General features: G+C 40.6%; 3 protein-coding genes across 3 annotated transcripts in view; 1 reads left to right on the top strand and 2 right to left on the bottom strand.

Moving 5' to 3' along the window:
- The window catches only part of AVEN (apoptosis and caspase activation inhibitor), an 88,519-nt gene extending 85,564 nt beyond the window's left edge, over positions 1-2,955 (bottom strand). The window contains exon 1 of the mRNA XM_030950039.1: positions 2,713-2,955. Coding sequence (XP_030805899.1) covers positions 2,713-2,955 — 243 coding nt within the window. The remainder of the gene's footprint in view (positions 1-2,712) is intronic.
- A 5,390-nt stretch (positions 2,956-8,345) lies between these two features.
- On the top strand, positions 8,346-9,932 carry CHRM5 (cholinergic receptor muscarinic 5). Its single transcript, XM_030950303.1, has one exon. The coding sequence runs from the start codon at positions 8,346-8,348 to the stop codon at positions 9,930-9,932; it is 1,587 nt and encodes a 528-aa protein (XP_030806163.1).
- Positions 9,933-16,840: 6,908 nt separating this feature from the next.
- Positions 16,841-19,149, bottom strand: LOC115904715 (fibrinogen-like protein 1-like protein). The gene is made up of 2 exons (XM_030950340.1): positions 19,002-19,149; positions 16,841-17,541 (listed from the first exon to the last, which is right to left on the bottom strand). Exons 1-2 carry the CDS (start codon positions 19,147-19,149, stop codon positions 16,841-16,843), a joined length of 849 nt encoding a protein of 282 aa, XP_030806200.1.
- Positions 19,150-24,419: the final 5,270 nt, after the last annotated feature.

Genomic DNA, 24,419 nt, shown 5'->3' with positions numbered 1-24,419 from the left:
AGCCAGTTAAAACAACATGCACACTAGTTACAAAAAGACATAACAAGTGAAAGATCCTTTTCCCTCTTCAAAAGGAATAAGAACACTTTTTCTCATAGTTTCTAAATCAATTTCATATTTAAGAGAGGCAGCATCTTGTTTCAAATGTAGAGCTGGGAATTTACTCAGAGAACCACCTTCTCAAGAGCTGATAGAAATCACAAAGCTTTCTTCTCTAAGATTCTGATCCACAGCTGGATCTACCATACAAATACAACACCTAATCTCCTTCTCCCTCCTTAGCATATAGCTGAGGAGGGGAGAACTGACAGCAATTTCTGGGTCTTCCCAGGCTTTGCAAATAACACAGCTGATCACCCATGACTAAAACCAAAGAATTACAGGACCCCTGCAGCAGTGTAAAGCACACAGTGCCCAGTCTTCTCGTGCCCCACGAAACTGCAAACTGAATGTGCCACCACGACACTCTTCTCCCTCTTGTACAGGTCACAAATAATGCCCTCCTGTAGCTTCAAATGCAAGCTTAGGAGGCAAGAAACTAAAACATCCAAAACACATTTTAAGACAGTGCTTTTACATGAATGCAATTGACTAAGAAATATTGCTGACAAAATATTATGCAATTTAATGTCAATTTCTACTTCACTGTAAAAAACAAAAGAAAAAAAACCCTGTTTTTTCTGAGAAGACCCCAGTATCTCAGCACACAGTAAGGAAAGGGAATGTGGTACGACCATCACACTCCCTGTCTTATTACCTGACTTCCCAGTTTTGCAGCTCACACATCACCATTTCAGAAGATTTGCCCCCTATTGCTGAAAGGCAGCAGGGTCTTGTCTCACACAAAATGCTTACTCTGGGCCAAGCATGCTATCACTGAGGTGGTGCACTCTTGTAATACAAGTCACTCTTGCTGAACACAGAGAATACTAAGGAGCTGGGATTAAAAGGGGGCAACTCTCTGTCAGATAAACGCTGGCTACACTAATGGAAGGAGGAGGCTCTCTCTGCTCCAGAAGTGGTGAATAATGAGATTGGCTCACAGGTAGCACTAAAATTCAGCAGCTGCAGGCTGGCACAGCTGCTGATGGTGTGGCTGGATTGCTGGAAGCCAATCCCACCCAAGCTGCTAAACACAAAATTTGTGGCAGGTGCACTAAGAGACCGTACAGTGCTTAACATCAAAACCCTCCAGTGCAGGAAGAACATTACATTACACAACAACCTTCAGTAGTGTTCTCAGAAAATCTTAGCTATTGCTTCACTTTTAAAGTCCCAAATCATAATAGCCTTGGCTATTATGTGCTAGGCTAAGATAAAGAGCATATCCAAGTCAATAACAAAGTGAGCAGTGGCAAAACATATTTTAATGTGTCCCAAAAGAAACGTTTTAAATTGCAGGGTTGAACGACTTGGGGAAAAAAATCAGTCCAGGATAGAAATTTCCCCAGCTAATACACAGATTTACCCCTGCTGAATTACCCCTGTATGCTCCGGCAATTTATGAGGGAACATTGTTGTTTTACATTCAGGATCCAAACCTGTCCCCAAACATCAGTGTGAATTCAGCAATTTATATTGCTTTCATGTGAAAGCACTGACCAGCATTCTAAGTAAGTGTACCAATTGAGCCGTTAACTTTTATCTTCCAAAACATGAGTGCTATGTATCTAAATACAATAACAGTTCTAATACAGATAAAACACTGGGTGGGTTCAATTGAAGCCATGGCATCATAAAAGTCAAAGTGAATCTAATCAACATGATGCTGGAATTGGGGTAGCATCTGGTCCATCTACATTAGGACTCCCAGTGCTGCCAACACCAATTAGCATTAGGTCATCATTATAATCTCTTTGCCAATCCAGGGACATGATTTCCATGTTGCAACAATGCTACCAGAAGCAAAACAATCTGAATGAAGTAGTCAAAGCATTTTTTATGGGGACTCTTTCTTTTTAAAGGCACAGTGTTTATCTCATACCATGGTGAGGCAGATAATGCCTCCACAGGAAATTGCCTATGTAATTGTGGTACACAATGGTATGTCTGCACTACTTTTAATCTGCTAAAACATTCTATAATGGGCTAATGCACAACCATTAACTTCTATTAATGACAAACGATACCTAGTGAATCACAGATACCCACTATGTAAGGTGTGCTCTGTTACCACGTCTTAACTGCGAGTACCACAGGCTGGACAGGACACACGCTCATTTCAACTTCTGACCATAGAACTGCTAAGGCTGGAAAAGATCTCTAAGATCGTTCGAGTCCAACCATTAAAACATCGCAAATGTGCCAAAACTGCTCAAGAATTCTTCATCTCAATTTGCAAACTGAGGAGGCATTTTTTCAGACGCATTTTTCAAACAAGACTTTTATCTTTTCAGCTCAAAATTATACCCGTATTTCGGCAAGACAAGCCCTGTGTTATGCTGCACCAGAGTGCGAAGGCTGAGCTGCCCCAGAGCCGGAATACGGCACAGGGATGCTGCAGCTGCCGAGCTGTCCCGGGCGGTACCCAACCCAACCCACCCCACCCCACAGGCTGGGGCACCGCTGCCAGCCTGGCTCCACCTCGGGAAGGGGAGGAGCGGGGAGGGGAAGGGAGGGTTGTGCCCCCAGCCCAAGGGCCGCCCCGGGGCCCCGCACGCTCAGCTCCGCCTCCCCGTGCTGCCGCGGAGGGCGGGCTCTCGTCCCGCTTACCCGCCGGTGCTGCTGGGCGCTAGGCGATGGCGCTGCCCCGCGACCTCGGGGCTCTCGCCTGCCCCGGCCCCCGCCTCCTCGGTGCCCGTAAGCGCCGCCTCTTCCCCGGCCCCCGCCTCCTCCGCGCCCGTGGCCGTCCCCGCCGCCTCCTTCCTTCGCCGTGTCGGGCGCGCCGCTGGGGCGCCGCCGGCCGTGCCGGGCCCCTTCCCTGCGGGGCCGGCTGCCGCCCCGCTCCGCCTGCATGGCCGGGCTCGCCTGCCGCGGGCCGCCGGGGCCGCGCCCGTCCCGCCCACTGCCGGAAAGGGCCGCTCGCCGCGGCCCGGGGAAATGGCGGCGGCGGAGCGGCCTCGGCAGCGCCCCCTGCGGGCGGCGGGCAGCCCCGGGCCGGGCCGGGCCCGCACGTCCTGCTGGTACCAACGGGCAAGGAGGGCAAAATCGCATCCACGTGTGTGAATAAAAACAGAAAAAACATGTATTTAGTGCTTAGAAAATAGAGCTCTTAGCTAAAGCTAGATGAGTTACGGAATTGTTTAGGTTGGAAAAGATACCATTCAGTCCAACTGTTAAGCCTGCACTGCCACTTCCAACACTAAACCATGTTCATAAGCCCCACATTTACACATCTTTTAAATACGTCCAGGGAAGGTGATTCTATTGCTTCCCTGGGCAGCCTGTTCCAATGCCTACCCACCCTCTTGGTGAAGAAATTTACCTAATACCCAATGTGAACATCCTCAGGTGCAGCTTGAGGCTGTTTCATCTTGTGACTTGCAACCCAGGGGAAGAGAACCATCCTCACCTAGAGAGCAGTAACGTCTCCCTGAGCCGCCTTTTCTCCAGACTGACCAAACGCATCTCCCTCAGCTGCTCCTACAGGACTTGTGCTCCAGACCCTTCCCCAGCTCCGCTGCCCTCCTCTGGAGCTGTCCCAGCACCTCAGTGTCCTTGTAGGGACAGCGGGGCCCAGAGGGGGACGCAGGACTCGAGGTGTGGCCACCCCAGTGCCAAGCGCAGGACAGGCAGTGATCGCTGCCACACTGTTGCTGATGCCAGGGTGCCATTGGCATTTTGGCCACCTGAGCACATGCTGGCTCATGTTCAGATGCTGTCAGCCAGCACCTCCAGCGCCTTTTCCACTAGGCAGCTTTCCAGCCACTCTTGCCCCAGCCTGTCGAGCTGCATGGGAGTGTTGTGACCCAAGTGCAGGACCTTTGCTTTCTGTAGCAAATGAGGAGAAAAGCAACTGATCCCGGGCTGAAAGGGTGTTCAGCAGACACCTGCGCTACATGAACCACATGAGTTGGCTCTACAGCCTCTTGAGGAACATCCTTCTCTCAGGACACAGAGCAGAGACACAGGAACACCTTTGTGTCATAGTCCTAGGCTGGTTTGTCCTGCTATTCTTATACTGAGCAGCCACTCATGCTGTTCTTGGGGAAGTTCACCAGTTTCCTAACACCAGCTAGCCCGATCCATCTTGAACACATAGGCTGTCATTTGACAACACATTAAAATATCAGTCTGGTTTTGCAGGCCTTTTAAGCCCAGGAATCATTCCAGCAAAATGTGACCAAACCTCCTATTTTGTGAAATCGTGGGCTGTGCTGTAGCTGCACAACTACCTGTGTTGTGGGCTGCTGAGTTCCGGGGCACAGTGGGCAGCAAATCCGTAAGTTAGCTTAGCATACAAGCAAATAAATAAAGTAACAGGGAGCAGCTTTGGCAAGCACATTGCAAAGACATGCAAGCAATACTCATGCAGCCACCACAGGTCTGACAGAATGAGATGGAGCTAATAAAACCTGGTGAACCCAAGCTGTGCCTGCATCTGTGGTGCAATTAATCTGTGACATGAACAATCTGCCTACACATAACTGTAAGCTGACTTTATGTACAAATTTAACTCACAATAATTAATACTTACAGATAGATTGAAAAAAAATCATTACTACTTGGCAGTACATAACAAATACCATTACAACTCACAAGCATGAACTTCATGCATTAATAATTATGAGACATAGCAGAGTCATGATACTGTACATATGCATTTTAATTTTATAATTTAGTTTTGATGCCCCTATTATTATCATGTCTTATGATAGACAATGAACATAAATTATGTTACCATAGCACGCAGAAGTCCCACTCACAGGCTCTATTAGCCTGAGTGATACACAAATAGATGACAAAAGGTAATCCACAAAGTGTTAATGCAGACCTATGAAACAAAAGAGGATAGAGAATGACGAGATCACAAGAATAGCCAACATGCCAAGAAGAGATCTTTGCATACTAATAAGTCAACTGTTGTCAACTTTATAGACATCACAGTAAAATAGCCCATTAGGGAGGGAAGGCTTTGCATGATCAAACAGTGCTTTTTATTAATCAATTATTAAGAAATTATGTAGTTTCCATAATGTATTATCAGTATTTCTCCAACCCATGTCAGTTTAAACCAAGAACATCTGTGTCACAACAACTACAACAACAACAACAACAGCAACAACAATTTCTGCTTCTCCTGCTGCTCTCAAGTCTGCAATCCACATGGTGTAGTTCGAGCAGTCTTTCTTCCCAATCGCTAATGTTGGGGAACATAAGAGACCTGAGAGGGGGAGACACTTGCTATCTATGGTAAAGACAATGCATTACAGGCCACAGCACCTATACAATTTCCAGTGTTCCCTCTTCTGAGGCAAGTGCCATTTTTGGCAAAAAAAGGCACAAAGTTGAAATGATTTGTAATTGTTCTCTACATGGCTGCTCAAACACTGGCATTAGGCAAATGTAGTTTGTAAAGGTTTATTCCTGTACCTGATATTCATAGCTGTGCCTTTTTAAGACTATGATATCTAGCCTTAGCTGATATCATGCAAAAGCCCAAGGCCAGCGAGTTGTACGGCTGGCCCTTGCCAGTGCTACATCACAGCCAGGCAGCAGCTACATCTACACCTGGCCTTCTATCTCCTCAATCCTGGCTCAGATCCTGACTCACACCTGCTGGCTGGGCTTCCTGGCTTGCTCTCGGACATGCCTCATCACTCCAGACTTGCTGTGCAAGCACTGGACCATCACTGTCTCTCACCTTCTCATGAACCCAACGTGCTTCTCCACATCCTGCTGCTTCTTGGTCAGCCTCAGCTCCCACCTGCTGTGGCATTGTCCTCACCTTCCCTCACAGAGCAAACAGCCCTCATTGTTCCCTGAGATTGCCACACTAAACCCACTGCCACGCTGCTGTGCTTGAAAATTTAGTCACATGGAGCTTTTAATGCACAGAACAACTTTGTTCTGTCCACAGAAAAAGAAGCATAAGACATGTAAAGTAAGAAACAGATTCCTCTCTCACAGCTCAGTTACCTACCATAGGCATGCAGCTGCTCCACACACCTTTGTTTCGCATGAAGTGAATTCCTACTCTTCAAGTTTTTGTGAAGATTTGTAAAGCCAGTGCACCAGCCATCAAGACAGCTCTGACTTGGGGGAGATCTTTCCAGAATGCAGAACCAAGATGAAATGTCCTTATTTGCATAGGACTAATTAGAACTGCTGTGGCACTTCAGCTATTCATGGCTGCTAGACTGACTCTGGAGATTGGAGAGAGAGAGGCAAGCATACAGATGGTCAACGTGCATGTATTATGATTGTTGCTAGTCTGCAAGGTCTATACATGAATTAGAATCCTGTTGAATTAGGCTCAGTGTATAAGCAGAATACGAATGCAGAAAAATTTAAATATAAAATGGGAGATGATAGACACACACAGATGGAGGAGAACCATTCTGAGAAGTACGATAGGCAGAAGTCTCACTATATCAGGAAACTTACCATTATCCAGGTTCATTACAACAAGAGATCACCATTTAAGAAGGGTTTGAAGTAGAAACATGATACACTTCTGTGGATGTTTAGGAGACCTGGGGAAAAAAGTGAAGGAAACAGTAAAAGCAAATAAGAATCATAGAATTGTAGAATAATCAAGGTTGGAAGAGACCTGTAAAATCAAGTCCAGAACACAGAACTACCACTGTAACCCCTAAACCACTAAACAAGTGCCAGGTCCAGACATGTCTTAACCACCTCTAAGGCTGGACAAAGAGGACAATGAAAGAAAATTACATGCTTTTCTGAAAGTTCAACTAGTGGCTGTAAAAAATTCTATTCAGCTGCTGAGAGACAGGACACAACTTCTTGGTACAAAGTCATGTGGGAAAGAGATAGTCTGTAAAAGCTTGCAGTTAACAAAAGGCACTTTCCAAGACCAAAGAAAACAATGTTCTGAGAGTTAGGATGAAAGATGAAAATACAGAGAAGTGGTGTGGATTGATAGGGAAGACCATATAATAGAGATCTGATGTAGAGAGAATCTTAAAGACTTAGAAATGGACTTTAATAGGTGATTAATGTGATAATTTTAGCTGAACGTATGTCTGCTTTGAAAAAGAGATCATGCCAGTTTTATACAGGCTAAAAGACTAGTAGAAAAATCTGTTAATAATTTAGCTTTTATTTCTGACTTTAAAAACTGCATACTATTTGACTATTTCAAAATTACACAGTTTAGTGAGAGTAAGTGTCGAATAAGTGATTAGCATCACCCGATGTGATGGAATTACTGAAAACCCAGCAGGTATCTTTCAAAGAAATTTTGCCTAATGCAGGTTCACTGGCACAAGAAACAGCAGTGAGGAATGTAGAAAGCAATGGATGTCAGTGGCATGTATGCATTAATAAAGTGGTCCTGTTTTCACCTTTTGCTGCTTATGCAAGTGTTATTTCAAATTGGTATTTGAAATGGGTTGTTAAATTTGCATTTTTTACCAGTGTGGTTATCTTCCAGTTCTTCCTCTGCAGTTTATTCCTCTGTATCCTCAATTCTACCATTCACTCATCCAAAGTACCCAGACTGTACTTCCATGCTTAACCCCATCAGTCTTCTCTGTCCTAAGATCTCTAGATTGAGTTTTGTCCACAAACATCTTCTTGGCCTCGTGTGCTTCATTTACTCAAAGATTGCCCTCCATTGCCTCAAGCACTTCTAACACCTATTTGTTTCTTGCTGTCACCATGCCAGTGTGGCTCCTAACTCCCATGTGCCCCCAGTATTCTCTTACTCTTTTCTGTTGTTGGTGACTTTTACAATTTTTCAAAGATAATTCCTGAAACCTTGGCATGCATTTTAAATACTGTAGGAAACAACACAGTGACTCACTATCTTACTGCAAAACCTTAAATGCCTGTGTTTGAGAGTATGTAGAGGGTTCCTAAGATACTCAAAATGTAAGAGCTGGGGTGGTTGACTGTCTTATGAAATAATAGTTAGATTGCATTTCGAAATGTCATAAAATGCCAGAGCACATTGTCCTAGGATGTACATTTGTGTGTTTTAGTTCTGTTCACAATTGTAGAAATAGCAATCAAAATGTGAAAAGAGAGCACAAATAATGTGATAAGTTGTTTCACAAGTGTTTTCAGAGTATCTAATGGAAATGTGTGCTATTGAGCTACTTAAATTTTCTGATTTTTTTTCCTTTGATCTTTATAGCTATCTCCAAAAGGATGCTTCTGAGTACAGAAAGCAGTATGCAACAGTGCTAAGGTCCTGATGACAATACGCCAGGACAAGAATGGAAGTCAATTTATTCAGCAATTCTACTGTTGTAAACAGTTCATCCATCAACCATAAGCAGTTAGAAGGACATAGCCTCTGGGAAGTCATCACTATTGCCACTGTAACTGCAATTGTAAGCTTAATAACCATAGTGGGAAATATTCTTGTAATGATATCCTTTAAGGTCAACAGTCAGCTCAAAACTGTCAACAATTACTACTTGCTCAGCCTTGCCTGTGCAGATCTCATCATTGGGATATTTTCTATGAACCTTTATACATCCTACATACTCATAGGCCATTGGACTCTTGGAAGCCTCGCCTGTGACCTGTGGCTAGCACTGGACTATGTAGCTAGCAATGCCTCAGTAATGAACCTCCTAGTCATCAGTTTTGACAGATATTTTTCCATCACAAGGCCTTTAACTTACAGGGCCAAACGCACACCCAAAAGAGCTGGCATCATGATTGGTATGGCTTGGCTGATTTCCTTCATGTTGTGGGCGCCTGTAATCTTGTGCTGGCAATATTTTGTGGGTGAACGAACAGTACCACCTGAAGAGTGCCAGATACAGTTTCTGTATGAACCCATTATTACCTTTGGTACTGCAATTGCTGCTTTTTACATTCCAGTATCTGTGATGACCATTCTGTACTGCCGCATTTACAAAGAGACCGAGAAACGCACCAAGGACCTCGCTGAACTGCAGGGCTCAGAGTCTGTGGCAGAGTATGAGACAATAAAGCCTCAGAAAACTCTCCTGAAGTCTTGCTTCAGTTGCAAGCAGCAAAACTTAGTCAAAAGAGAGAGGTGTCAGGCTTCTTGGTCCTCATCTAGCCGAAGTACATCAGCTACGGCGAAGGCCTCCCAGGCAGCGAGTACTTGCATGGACTGGGCCAAAGCTGACCAGTTAACCACCTGCAGCAGCTACGCCTCCTCAGAAGATGAGGATAAACTTGCCACTGACCCAGTTTTCCAAGTAACTTACAAAAGTCCATCTAAAAGTAAGGCAGAAGAGTATGATGAGACTACAGATGTTGTTGTCAAAGACCAACCTGAAGAAAGTGATTTTGAGAACCAGAAATACTTTTTGTCACCTACCAAAGAGCATGTACAAAAAAGTAAAAAATGTGTGGCCTATAAATTCCGTTTGGTGGTTAAGGCTGATGGCACTCAGGAAGGCAACAATGGTTGCCGAAAAGTAAAAATAACTCCTTGTTCTGCTGCTCTGTCAAAGGACCCTTCCATCAAAAGCATGGATCCAAATATAAATAACCAGATCACCAAAAGGAAACGCATGGTTCTTATAAAGGAACGCAAAGCAGCACAGACTTTAAGTGCCATTCTTTTGGCTTTTATCATCACTTGGACTCCCTATAATATCATGGTTTTGATCTCCACATTTTGCTCTGACTGCATCCCCCTGACGCTGTGGCACCTTGGATATTGGCTATGCTATGTGAACAGTACTGTTAACCCCATGTGTTATGCCCTCTGTAATAAAACTTTCAGGAAGACTTTTAAGATGCTGCTTTTCTGCCAGTGGAAAAAGAAAAAAGTGGAAGAGAAACTATACTGGCAGGGCAATACCAGACTGCCATAATTGTTCTTGTATAAGAAATATGGAGAAATATAGATATTGATGTAACCTAACAAATTCTGTATTTCAAAGCTATTGCTGTTGTTTCTAGTGGTTAAAAAAATCTTCTGAAAAGTTAAATTTTGCATGAAAGTAGTGTGCTTGGGATAAAAATGTCAGTGGCTGCTATGAGCAACACAGGTTGTTTTTGACTATGCAGTAGAATTGCATTACAATTATTGTGTTTGGTGTCTTTTGTCCTTTCTTTCAGCCCGAGAATAGGTGGAATAAACTATAAACTACTAGAAATCTGGCTGGGATGATCATCCGGTCATCAGGTTAAGTCATTCAGTCTGTCTCCCTGTAGAGCAGAACTATTTCTTCCTATAGTTCTTTGCTAATGTATTGTTTATTTAGTTTTCAGTGTTCCAAGCAATGCAGCCTGTGCTACCTCTGCTTTGGGGCTTTACTATCAGCTGTTGAGATGAAACAAGGACTATCTAAAGGGTAAATGCTGTCATCCCCAATACTAAGTGGTTAGGGAGATTCATAATACTCCAAGTGAACACACACATTATAGGAGAATATAATACTGAGAAAATTTCCACTTTAAGGATGACTCTTGTGGAGACTTAGGAAGGGCTCGTAGTGGAAGGGCTTATAGTGGAAGAAATAGATTTTGTATTTTGTACATGAAGGAGCCAGTCCCAATATCATTTCCATCCTGCAAGTCACTGTCATTTTGAAAAATGGTGACGCCTCTGAATTTCTCCAGTTCCTAGTACCTCTGAAGGAAATTATAAAATTGTATTCAACAGTGACAAGGGTACAAATCAGAACTGACTGTAAAGCATAATGTACACAGTCTATCTACAACACAAGGGAAGTCTTTTTTGCAATCTCCTTTGTTGCGCTACACCTTGCTCCAAAAGCTTCCATAACATTTACCTATATATAAACAGTGAGAGAACTGGCATCCTTTAAAGAGGAAAGATTTTTTAAGCAACTTTTTAATGTTTCTGTAAAACTATTAAAAACTCTTTGAATTCTTTGTCATTAAGTAGCTTTACAAGGACTAGTCAACATCAAGTGCTTGGAAGCATGAGTTATCTTCAGGCACTGTCTTTTGGTCCAGCAAAACCACATCTGCTACAGATGTGGCTGAAGTCAACACCCCTGGTAGCTGTGGCTGTTGGGACTGGGTTGTACTGGCCTAGTAACAAGCTGAGACTGACCACTGGCTGAGATTGGAGAGGGCTTTTGGTGCCAAAGCTGAGCTGCCTGTGCCTTCCTGATGTCTGTGTTAGTCTGGCAGGAGCCCTGCAGCACTGACCAAGTGAGTGGGTAAGCAAGGGGCTGCCTTCAGCAAAGGCTTTTGGAATGGAGCTGGTGACTTCCCTGGTGGGAACAAACAAGAAGCTTCAGAAAAGGTCCTCAGAAGACAAAGTTAATGGCAACAGGAGTCATGAGGTGTGGAGGTACTAAAGAAAAATTTTATGAAGGAATGAAAAAGATCTTGATGTACAAAAATTCAATTCTAGTCTTTTTATCAAAACTCGAGTGAGATACTTTGGAATATTAATTTGAGACAATCTTCATATTAAATCTACTGTACACTTTAGCAGGACATTGCAGTGGTGACATTAGCCAGTTGCACATTTCAGGGATTGTATAAGTCATCGTGAATGTACCACTGCTCTCAGTGAAATTGTTTCTATAATGTGTTAAGTTATCATACCATCAGAATGTTCTCCTACAGATAGATAAATCCTCCATGTCAACAATCACAGTACAAGTGATTAACATTTTTAGCCCCAGTGTCCACAGGGGAAAATTTTTTCAGTGAAAGATTAGCAGTGTACTAATGCAAAAATATGTTCTTTAACATCACATGATTGATTTTGTAACACACCATATTGGGCCTATTACTTTTTGTGCATTAGCATGTGGTTACTTATGAAAAGAAAGCAGAGGTCTTTATAAAAACTCTTTCATCAGCTTTGTTCTGTCACTATCCAGAGCTTTTCCTGTGTACAGTAACTATGTACAAATTAATTGTTAGATTGGGTTTATTTTATATTACATCAGACCAGTCATTCAGTAAACTATGTTTGATTTTTAGCAAATGAATGTGTCTCTCTGGGGGCACAAGCTGTAGTTAAAGACAAAATTTATGAGGTACTAACAGTTCATGCTGGCTGCACTGTTATTGCTGAAATGAAGCATTGGCTCTTACTGGAATTAAATGGAGTATTTTTTCTTGTTTTTGAAGTCTGTTGATCAAGAATGTTCTGTAAATGTTTATGGACTCTCTGCTCAGTAAATGTATTGGAATACACAGTGATGGATGCAACAATGTTGGTTCAATGTAATTGTGAAATATGTGCACAAATTATGCTGCTAGCACATAACCATGTGAGAGATTACATGGCCACACATTAGTACATTGTAAATATGAAGAATTATATAAAGAGGTGTGCGTTACTTTATTGTTATGTAGGATGCTTATTCTTAAAAAAATCAAAACCTCAAAAGGACAAATGTGGTCCTCATCAGAGTATCTGTTAGTACTTGATTGTACTTTGTACCTTTTAAAAAAGTGTTGTGGGACTTCTGCAGTGTAGGACAATCTTGTTATCTGTCCTTTTAATTACATTTTTACTGATCCTGTAATTGATTATTGTCATGGACTAATGAAATGCTTTTTGTAAAACTATATTTTGGTTTCACATAATTTCATACACATACATCTATATAGATAAGTATGTATTATCAATATAGATGCATAAATACACATCCCTAACTAAGCTTTTCAAAGACCCAGCGCCTTTTATATTTTAAAGTATTGAATTTTTCCACAAACCAGGGGTATGATTTTGGTCTCTTCCTTTTCATATATATGCCAGCACCCGTACATATTCCAGATCCCCATAATTTATCAACTAACATTCAAATTTTTTGCAAATTTGATGTATGTGTGTAGATAACTGTAATGCTCCTGCAGCTGCTGGGTAGTCAGGCTTCTCTGTTTTGAAACACAGGCTAAACCTTAACTCTAGAAAATGATACGGTGTCTTTTCACTTCACTACTTGGCTTCACCCCCAGCAAGTCAGTAAGAGGCCACTCTGTTTCTTATGTGGTCTCCCCCAAATCTCCATTACCACCTTTTGAACTCCCTAAGAAGTTCTTACACATACATTTGACAATTGAGTGTCATAAAACGTCGAGCTTTAATAAGCTTCTTGTTTATGATTTTATTGATAGCTACCCCATAAGAAGTTAAACAATTAAAAATTAATAACATAATAGGAGATAATCTATGCCTACTAGTGGTTTCAGAAAGGGATGGTGTTACAATTGTTTTTTTCATCTTGGCAAATGTATTTTTTTACAATTAAGGAATTTCAGTCTTTTTGCACTCACTAAAAGCACTGCCTTTTACTCAGTATTTTTGCCATTGGTCACTAAATGTCGCTAGTTTCTTCATGTATCTGCTGATATACCAAAGTCAGTTCTCCTCAAATAAACCAAACATTTCAAATCCTTCAGAAGTTTTCTTCTCAGCAGGTCCTCCTCCAGACCCTGGTTGCTGATGGCTTCTGTTTCAGTAGACCTCTTAAGCTGGGGGGGCTTTTGCTGAATTCCTGGTTTACAGTGCCGAGATAGAAGCTGAAATATCTTTTAATCCGTACATGCAGCAGCAACCTAGGCATAGTGGAGGTCAAATAGTTGTTTTTAGAGTGTGCTGTCCATAAGGCCTCCTTTAGTGTGCAATTCATCAGGTAGCTATAGGAGGAAGAGTGGAAAGAGGGTACAGTGGAGGATTCCAGCTGTGGAACGCGGCTGGATTCAGCTCTGTAGTTCCCCACTCTGACTGTGGCCTGATGCCTTCTGAAACACAGAAGACATGAGAGTGACTAAAGGACTGTTTGTTAATTCTAGTAGGAGAAAATCAGGCCATACAGCTAATGTTGTTAATTTTTTGATACAGTGTATTGCATCAATAAATTAACAACCTTAGTCAGTTAGCCCCTAAAACCACTTTGTCATACTTTTAAATCTACGGTTATACATAAAAAATAAAGTTACCTGGAAGTCTGTAAAGTCAGAAACAAAAGCAAGCACTTTCTCATATGAAAACTGAATTATTTTAAAAGACAAATAGTGAACAAATTCTGAGTTGATTAATGTGGTATTGAATGGGAGGATGTGCTTACATTTCCTGCAGTTGACTACTGTCAAATGCAGAGAAATGCAAAGTAGGAGAAGTAAAGAAAACTATTTCACTGCTGTTGTTAGGAGATGGCATGGTTAAAGTGGAACATGCCTCCCATTCACAGGTGCTTAGAGCTGGAACCTTTTGCTCTAGATCATGTCATATTTAGTCATTTTGGAAGGCTGTTTATTCGACCAAATAAATTTGTTTTCGCAGCTACTTCTGGGAAGACCCTCCTTCTTTCCCATACTGCAGGAGGCAGTAAAATGAGGAAAGACTGAGACAGTGTAGGAGAAATGAGATTGGCAAAAGAACTTAGGAGGGGTAGAATAGAAACCCCCATGTTTCAGTCTGTGATTTCACTGATCCAGTGATGAAGGCCAGATGCCTTCAGCGTTGTTCTGGGTATCTGGTCATCAAGGTTCAGCCATGGAAGAAAAAAATCTGTTCAGTTAAGACAGTCTTTTGCTAAGGAATTATGAAGTAAAGTTTAGTCTATTTTTAAAGGTTCCACGCTGATGGATGTTCTAGAATATTCTTATTTCATCCAGTACTTAATCCCTAACCCAGCCACCATGGTCATTTCCATCCATAGTGTTTTTAGAAGTGTGGAATGTTGCTCAGTCCCTGAGTTCAATTAAATGTTTCAGGTTTTTTGCTAGTAGACTCCCTGTTATGAGTTTTTATTACATTTTAAATCTAATTTTTTTACTGGAATTCAGTGCATAGGTTTGTAGGGCTATGTAAAGTAATAACTAGAGTCCCTCCAGCCCTGGGCAGCTGGGTTTGGTCTGCTGGTGCCCAAGTTATTCATACAGCTTGTTTGCAGAGTCCTTACCTCCAAAATCCTCTAAGACAAGCTCAGGGTGTGCTGCAGAGCAGGTTACCTGCCTTTGATGATCAGATGCAGCTGTGGACTCTCCCTTCCACACTTCCATGTCACGCTTATTAAAACATAATTTTGGAAGATGTGTGAACATTGGGCTATAGGGTCAGGAATTCTAACAAAAGCTATGTGAGACTGGCAGCGCTGAGGTGATTTTCCTGTATCCTCATCACATCTTTGGAGGCATCCTGATAGAATTATGCAGAACCCATGTTAAATTGATTCAATTATATAAACTCAATTCAGGTGCTAACCATTTCTTCTCCTATCACACTTCTGTCTTTGAACACAGATTCAGGGGGGAAAAAAATCAGGTGCTGCAAAACTGGCATATGTGCTATGTTGGCCTCACCCACATCACATAGCTGCATCTCTTTCTGAAAATGCTGCAGTGCATCAAGAAAACTAAAAATTGCTTTCTTGGCTTTTCTGCTTCCAAAATAATTTCTCATCTTAAGCAATCATGACAGTTTTGGTCCTCTCAAAACGCAATAGAATTTGTTTTCTAAAGCAATTTCCATGAAAACTATAAATAGTATTTTAAATTAAAAACCAGGAATTTTGCAGGATCTGATGGTGGAGTTTCTTTAACTGAAATATCTAAAAAAACACACATGATAATCTAATTATTAGTCTGACATTTTTTAAATGCAACAATAAAAACTCTTCAGTTGTCATTCTGTTATTCCAATGGTATAGAACTGTATGAAGCAACTCAAAGAGTGGTAAAACAAAACAAGGTCTTCAAGGTTATAAAAATTTAAATACTTTTGTTTATTGTTTTAAAATAGAACAATTTATAATTAAACTTTATTTTATAGTTAGAAAAAAGGTACTGTTTAATTGATGTCAAGGTTGAGTACTAAAACAATTGAAACTATTAAATGTGAAATAAAGCAGCATTCTCTTCTTTTCTCACAGCGGTGTTAAAAAAGGAAAAAAGCAGAAGCACAGCATGGAGCAGGGAGAAGTAACAGTCAAATTATGGTAAATAAAATGGAGTAATCTTCAGGGCGAAAACGGAGGAATAAATAAACAATTGCAATATCAATCTGATCTTTTTAAAAATGTATTCACAGAGTTTCTTGGGGGAAAAAATCAGAGGGATTGTAAGCTTTGGATCAGTGGCTTTAAATGGGAAAGCTGGCAATCCCATTAGTGCTGAGTGCTCTAAAAGGAAGGCAGAAAAGAAAAGCCTGTGCTGAATACTTCACTGTATATGGGGTCATTAAAAGGTAGAGATAAGAGTCAATGAAGGGGGAAAGAAGCCATGGGAGATGAGGTTAATTCCAATTTTAAATATTAAAATACCATTCACTAAAGTTATAAAGAAAAGGCCTGTTGGAGTCCTATGGTACACAATACACTTCAGTGTGCATTTTGTAAATGTAGGTATTTAGCTGGAAATTTCCTCCCTGCACGATATATGAAAATGTGAAATTATATATGTGCAATTAATCATGAACATTCGCACCAGAGAAAACCCTTCTGAAATGCATTTTTATTCATGTATATATTGTACAAGACATCATATCCTGGATTTCATATCGGACTTGTCTTATGGCTAAGATAGTATAAAATTAATTATTTAAATCTTCTGTTTATTTAAATCTTGTGGTAAAGGCCTCAGTTTCTGATGCTTTCTCACTTGTGTGGTTGGCAAATTTCTGTGACATATTCCAGTCCTGGACAATATGTCAACATTAAGCCCTTAGAGAGGCTCAATTTACATTTCCAGTCGTGGTTACTTAGGGTGATTACTCAGTCAGTGAGTTCATTTCAGTCACTTGAGAAATAGTCCATGTTCCTGACAAATACACATGGTTTGTCTACAGTTCAACTTTCTGACAGGGGCAGGCCTTGGTAGGGTATGACTGGTGGTGCTTGATGGGTTTGACCATCATCCATGCAAACTTGCAGGGCTGTTGCTTGCTGCAGTCTCTATGCCAGTATATCACGTTCCTGCGATTCAGGTTTGCCCCAGCACAGGCATCGTACCACCAGCCTCCCCCAGGAATGCCATTGAGCTCCAGCTTAGCACAATTCATAAAGTAATTGTCATTGTCTCTGTCCTTGGTGGTGAACTTCTGGTTGTCATGGAGATAAGCATCTGTGTCCAGGGTCAGAGCATCAGTGGCGTTGCCTTTGTAAAGACCAACCCTGATTCGATATTGAGACTCCTCCCCCTCAATCAGGAATGGCTCATACTGTCCCCATTTGACTTCAGCATTTAGATTCACAAGTTTAACTCCAAGTATATATTGCACTGAGCTGCCAGTTAACTGATGCATGTATTCATTTCCTAACCAGTGGTTCTCATCAACAGAGCCAAATCCATATTTGTAGTCCTGCCAAGTCCTGTCAAAATCGACAGTGCTGTTGGCTGTAATGTGCTGGATTACTGTCCAGCCACCATCCTGCATGTTACAAAAGACAACAATTGGTTCTTCTTTTGGTTTGATGATGTAAAGGCCATCTCTGGAGTTTCCTTTGGAGTGCTTTAAGATCTCAAAACAATCCCTAGGATAGTCTGAGTGAAAAAAAAAACACCAAAAAAAACCACACACACACACAAAAGTTAAAGTAAATTCTGTTCAAATAGTAAATTTCAGAAATTTAACTCTGTCCTCTAGAGTGACTGAATGACTCTCTTTAGACTGGAAGCTGACTGACCCCATTGCAGCTGATGGCCATTTATTCAACTAAAAGGGGAAGACTTCTGGGAGGAACATGAAGGAAATATTCAGCAATTCAAAAAATGGTTTGTTACTCTGTCATACAACAGAAGTATGATTTTGTATTTATGACAGAAATATGGTTGAAAAGCCAAAAACTGTGTACATTCCTTTTCCACCAGTGTTCTTCCAGATTGAGTACTCAGCAAGTCTGCAATTCCCTGTGCCATCTATAGGACAATTGATAGCTAGACCTAGTCTTTTCGTCAATGAACAAATTAATTTCTCTTTAACCAATTTATACTTCAGGCACCTCTAACATCCTTGTGTTAAATTCTGAAATGTATGCCATGTTTTCATTGATAAAAGGGAGATATTAAAGCATATTTCTTGTTAACATAAAGCTTATAAACATCTGAGGATTTTCATAGCATGAGTTCTTTTCACTCAAACTCCAGGCTAAATTTTATCACGCATTTACAGTTAGGACTACAGTTCTGTTCAGTGCTGAACACCAGCATCAGGAAGATGGGTGAAACTGCTTTTCCATTGTATTGCTTATCCAGTAGACTCAGAGGGTAACAAAAATGGCATATAAAGCTTGGGTTGACCCTCTCTATTGGGCTAAAATATTTACTGGTGTTTTTTAAATGTAACATATTTATAAGGTAACTTCTGCTTTAGTATAAAATCAAGCATCTCTGAGACTGCAGCACAATGCTCTGAATTTTACAATTGATTCTCAGGCTTCTTAAGAGCCAGAAGATAATTTATTTAAATATACATTTACATATGTATGAACTTATAGAGAATTCCTTTTGTAGAGAAGGATGGTATTCATTGTTCTGTTACTCAAAAATATGTTTATGAATTGAAATCACTCACTTCCCCATAGAGTTGAAAGGCATGTCCTTATGTCATTAAACTGTGAAATATTTGTAATTCGCATTTAATAAAAACTTGGACAATTTTATTATCTCTGTGAGAAAAATTCAGTAAAAATTACATTTGCCTGGTAGACATAGCCTACCTGACTCCAAATATGATGCCATGATATTATAGAAAGATTATTTAAGTAATTTATATGGTGATGTCCAAGCCAGCAATACACACAGTGACCCTCAGAGTTGCCCTTCTCAGTGATCATTATAGAACAACTTCTACAGACAGGTTCAGGACTTTGTGGCAGGACATGTTCATATTGCAAATTATTCTTCCAGGGCTAGCTTTGGTACATGTTGGTTGAAAATGTTACAGCAAAGCAATAAAGTAATACACAGAACACTTCCAAATCACTGGCTGTCTTAATGAGTACCTTTCTCATGGGCGTTTCCCAGTCTCTCATAGTCTCTCTGGGGGAGGAGGTGGGCATTAGCTAGGCCCAGTGCCTCTTTGGAGCCCAGGGACGCAGTGCACTGAGAGAGCAAGAGCAGCACGAATCCTGCTGAGCTCCTCAATGGCATCTTCCTTCTGCGTCGCTCCTCCTGCAGCAATACAGAGCTGAAACACAGATTGGAGCTGAAAATGGCAATGTTTTATGACTCCTAGTACAAAAGTCCTGAAGGAGAAAGCTTTTGAAATACTGAGCTTCAATACAGAAAGCCTCTGTCAAAGTTGGCTTCTCCCATTTTGAAGGATCTCCTTTCCTGATGTCTCATTTCTGACAAATCATTCATTTCTCTGACACAGAGTGCTGTGCTGAATCACTTAGAACATCTCTCACCTTGTGCCATGCTAGGCAATGAAACATAATGCAATTTTGTGTGTCAAAAAGCCATCAAGAGTAATATAATGACAAAAGAAAAAGCACAACTTTTAATTATCAGAGCTGAATTTTTCTTATTCCCTGAATCCAAACGATAGTGAAATAGAGACACCAATGTTCAAAGGGACAGAAGCAGTAACATTAGCTCTGCTGATTGTCTGTAGCTCAAACAGTATTTAGAGACATGGCTTTCCTAGTACTGGAAAGGTTTCCATGCACTGGAGAACTCACTTAACCTGAACTATGCTATTTTTTGCATTTGTATCTACAGCTTGAAATAACAGGTCACAGGTTTCAATCAGATTTTTTAAAAAAAAGTTCAGTAGACAAAGCAAAAGGACTTTCTTTAGCCTCTTCAAAACCCTCAAGTTCAATACACTGAATTGAAACAGCTTTGAGCCTAATTTTATCCACCTTTTGGGGTACATTAATACTTCATTCAGTACAGAAGAAGGCTCAGGGTATTACTGGACTAAATCCTGGGGTCCTCACTTAGGCAAATCCCAGATTCTCTGAAGAGGAGTTTCTGTCAACAACAGCTTAGAAGGAATCAGGTAAACAAATGTTTCCTATACTCTCAAAGAATATATTTACATAGACTCAAACCAAACCCTTTTAATGCTCTTTTTATTTTTTTTAAGGACTGGGCTCCCCACAGCAGCTTTGCTGAAGGCAGAAAATAGATCTACCAAAAAAGATCTTTGGTCAGGGCTTATTTCCTGCCAGCGTCAGCACAGTCTTCAGAGGCCAGCACCCTTCTCCATAGTGGCTTATGTTGCAACCAAGCCACATTCCTTATAAATCTAATGATTTAGCAGCAGATTCAGCAAACAGTTTTCCAGAGTGAAAAAATTCAGTGCATTTTTAAAAAAATGTCCAAGATAAATCATTGCAATAAAGTTCAGGTTTGAGAGTTAACTTTTCTGCTTACCATACACAAACCAGCAAACCAGAATTTTCTATTCTACCGGAAACTATTCAGTAATAACTATGATTTAAGATTAAAATATAATTTGCCATTTTATGCAAAGTTGGTCATTTGACATTGGGATCCTAATAAACTGGAAAATTACATTATATGAAATTTGGCACAGTGCTTCCCTTTAAGCATTTAAATTCTGCTGTACTTATGTTTTCTACTGTCATGTATCATCTTTTTTGAAAGCTTTGATTATTGTTGCTATTATGAAGTATTAAATTACAAATTACTTAAAATCAAACCCTAACCCACAAGCCCAAATCCTGATTTTCATTAAATTTGAACTTGGATTTGGAGGGTTTTTGGAACTGTTTTGGTTTTCTTTTATTATTTTTGAATGTCAGTCTTTTTTCTTCATTTATATTTATGCATAAACATTGAAAATTGATTTAAAGATCAATTTAATTCCAGAATAAAAATTGATATTAAAAATTATTAAGAAAGCACCCAAGGAACACAGCACTGGGCAGACACCTTACCTCTTTCAACTGAAGACTGGCCAAGAACACGAATGAGCTCACTCTCTACAGTTGTACTTTGCCTGCTACTTAAGTCCAGGTGAATAAATCACATCCAATGTGCTATCTCAAATGCAGCAAAATTGCATATTCCTTATTTCACACTGTGCTTAATCTTCTGGACTTTGCTCTGACATATACTTGCAATAAAGTATGTATGAATTATAAAGTACAAAGTTCTTCCATAATGATTAAAATGACATAGTAATTAAATTAAATTCCCTTTATTAACCAACAGTGGTGGAGAACCATGAAGAAATTTTAGTTCAGTAAATTATTTATGTTGCTTAAATAGACACAGGCAGATGCTAAAATTTGCTATGCCATTTTGCATAGATGAATTAACTCAAAGCTCTACTGAAATGTAATCACATTTAAATTACACAGAGATTACTTGATGTTTAAGTATTAGGAACAACCCAACTATAAACCATGTTGTTCATGTTTTAATGTGAATGAATCAGAAACAGTGTCTGAAAGCTCTAAAAATACAGCAAACAAAAGCAGAACAAGCTGGTCAACAGGTTTTTATTTCAGTTTATGTGGAATAACAAGAGTCAGTTAACATTAACTCAGATCAAAACAGTCATGAATTAAATAAATGAATTACTGCTATGCAGCTATGTATCTGAAAGTTCTATTGTCTGTCTGCACAGCCTTTAGGTGATTTCTAATCTACATTTACCCTTTCAAAGTTTAGACAACACTTAAGTTTTTGAGCTCCCTCATCCACCCTGCAACTTGCTTTGAACAGATTCCATTCTTGAAACAAATCAGAACTAAAATTGATGGAACATTTATGACCTGTGCAAGCTCTACTTTGTAATTCATATCAAGTCATAATTTCTGTTCTTTAGTAATTTATCTTCAGCAAGGATTTGTGTTTAATGTACAATTAAATCAATACCCACAGCAAATGTCTTAGGAAATATTTGCTTGTAACATTTAAAACTCAGTGATCTTTCTCTTCCATTTTAAAGTATAAGCAATGTATTACATAGGAGGATGTCCACAGAGAGTCAGAACAGTATTTTCTCCATTCACTGATTAGTAGTAGAGCTACAAGGAAAAGTTTAAGAATACATGTTCTCTTCTTTAGCATTATGAAGCTCAGGGAACTTCTGATATTTGTGTGTTTGAGAATATCTAATTTATGGCTGGTACCAAGTATTACAAGCCATGTCTAAGGCATGAAAATACTGTATGATAACTTATGAAATATAAAGTTGCTTTGAACATATACAGATCTTGCTGAAATAGTATGCTAAGAAAAGGTAGGGGAAGGTACCTTTCCACTCTGTCCATATGGACACACTCTGAAAAGCACCATTGACCCTACTGGTATTTATTGATAGGTCTCACATCACCCTGATATAAATTGGGATGCATCTTTGGTGCCTTTGATTCCCATTTATTTCATCACTGTTTATCTCCTCTCCTGTCTTTCCATTTTCCTTTACTTTCTTGCTGTTTGCTTCTTTGTTGATTTCCAAACTTTTATCTGAGCTGGCAGAGCAGAAGTGAAGTGGGAAGTGTTTAATTAGAAGAGAGAAGGGCACCAGCATTCATTCACTCATGCTCAGAAAGGCATCTATTTTTGTAGATGAAAACTTTGAAAAACAATTAAAATCTTTACATCTCCCTCTCTGCTCTTGATTCTAAGAATAGTTTTTCAGAAATTATATCACGTTCTTAAGGTCAGAGTACTTTAGATAGGTATGGTTTAGTAATATACAGATTTCAAAATAAAACATTTCTACAATGACTGTTGTTAGCCATGTTAATTAAGATACTTTGTTTCTTAGCCCAATGACCACATATTCCTTCTCTACAGTATGCTGAAATTTTAATTATTCTTTTGATTCTGCTGAGCTTTAACTGATAAGCATTCATTTGAATTTTTCCAATTCAGGCTCTCCTGTGTGGAAATAGTCTTTATACATTCTTCATATCCATATGGCACATGGATCCAGCCTGTTCAAATCCCTCTGCAGAGCCTTCCTGCCCTCCAGCAGATCAACATTCCACCCAACTTGCCTGCAATTTGACTGACATTTGATCCCCTTATCCAAACCATTGATGAAGACATTAAACAGGACTGGCTGCAGAGCCAAGCCCTGGGGAGCAGCACAGGTAAGCAGTCACCAGCTGGATGTGGCACCACTCACCCCCCTCTGGGCCATCTATTGAGCCACTTTCTTACCCAGAGATGAGTGCACCCATCCAAGCCATAGGAATCCAGCCTCTCCAGGAGAATGCTGTGGGAAGCAACATCAAAGGCTTGACTAAGATCCAGGCGGACAACATCCACAGGCTTTCCCTAATCCACTTGAGTGGGTCACCTTGTGATGAGAGACCCAGTCAGTCAGGGTCTTCCACAAACCCATGCTGTGTGGGCCTGATCCTCTTGTTGTCCTGAGTGCCATCAGGATGTTCTGCTCCATGAATTTCCCCAGCACCAAGGTCAGGATGACACGCCTGCAGTTCCCAGATCCTCCTTCCAGTCCTGTAGACAGATGTTGCATTTCCCCTAACCCTCCTGGTTAGCCAGGACTGCTGGTGAATGGTGGAAAGTGGCTCAGTGAGCAGTTCTGCCAGCTCCCACCTGGCCCCATAGACCTGAGTGTGTCTGAGTGGCAGAGCAGGTCACTGAGCATTTCCCCTTGGATTGTGGTGACTCCATTCTGCTCCCCATTCCTGTCTTCCAATTCACAGGGCTGAGTAGCTGGAGAATAACTTGTTGTTAACCACTTTAAGTACCTCATGTTTTCCTCATCCTTTGTCACTGTTTGCCCCTGCATCCAATAAAGAATGGAGATTATCCTTAGTCCTTCTTTTGCTGGTTATGCATTTATAGAAACATTTTTATTGTCTCTTAGGGCAGTAGTCAGATTAAATTCTGGTTGTGCTTTGACCCCTCTAGTTGTATTCCCCATAAGCTCACATTATCTTTGTAGTTCTTCTGAGATTCCTGCCCTTTCTTCCAAAGGTCAAAATCTTTTCTCTCTGAGTTCCTGTCCACATTCTCTGTTCAGCCAGGCCACTCTTCCTCACCACCTTTTGATTTCCCTCTTGAAGAATGTTCTGCCTTTCTGGACTCCTTTGCACTTCAGGATGGGGGCCAATCTCTCTGGAAATCCAAGGCAGTTCTGCTGGCCCCCTCCTTCCTTCTCCAAGAATTTTAAATCCATCATTTGATGATCCCTGTGCCCAAGATGGAATCTGTCATTATGGGAAAGGCTTTGGCACAGGCTGGGAACTTGCATACCCAGGGCCTTCAAAAGGTTTGGCATGGGTGATTTATGGATTTGTATGGTTTCCAGAAGCATGCAAAATGCTAACTTACCTGCAAGAAAATTGTTCAGTAAACTGAGGAACACAAGAAACAAAGCTCTAACATGACAAAACACATAAAACACATAAAAAAGTATGTTAGTATCTTTCCTGAAAGAAGTTTCATAGGCACAGCAC

This window comes from Camarhynchus parvulus, chromosome 5 (genome assembly GCF_901933205.1).
Source record: "Camarhynchus parvulus chromosome 5, STF_HiC, whole genome shotgun sequence".
NCBI lineage: Eukaryota > Metazoa > Chordata > Aves > Passeriformes > Thraupidae > Camarhynchus > Camarhynchus parvulus.
Note: the sequence above shows the minus strand (reverse complement) of the source record. Positions and strands in the feature narration are given on the sequence as shown.

Coding starts and splice junctions, on each gene's coding strand:
- CHRM5 (XM_030950303.1), top strand. CDS start 8,346: ATGGAAGTCAATTTATTCAGCAATTCTACTGTTGTAAACAGTTCATCC.
- LOC115904715 (XM_030950340.1), bottom strand. CDS start 19,149: ATGCCATTGAGGAGCTCAGCAGGATTCGTGCTGCTCTTGCTCTCTCAG. Junction 17,542..19,001: donor GGGAAACGCCCATGAGAAAG/GTACTCATTAAG, acceptor TTTTTCACTCAG/ACTATCCTAGGGATTGTTTT.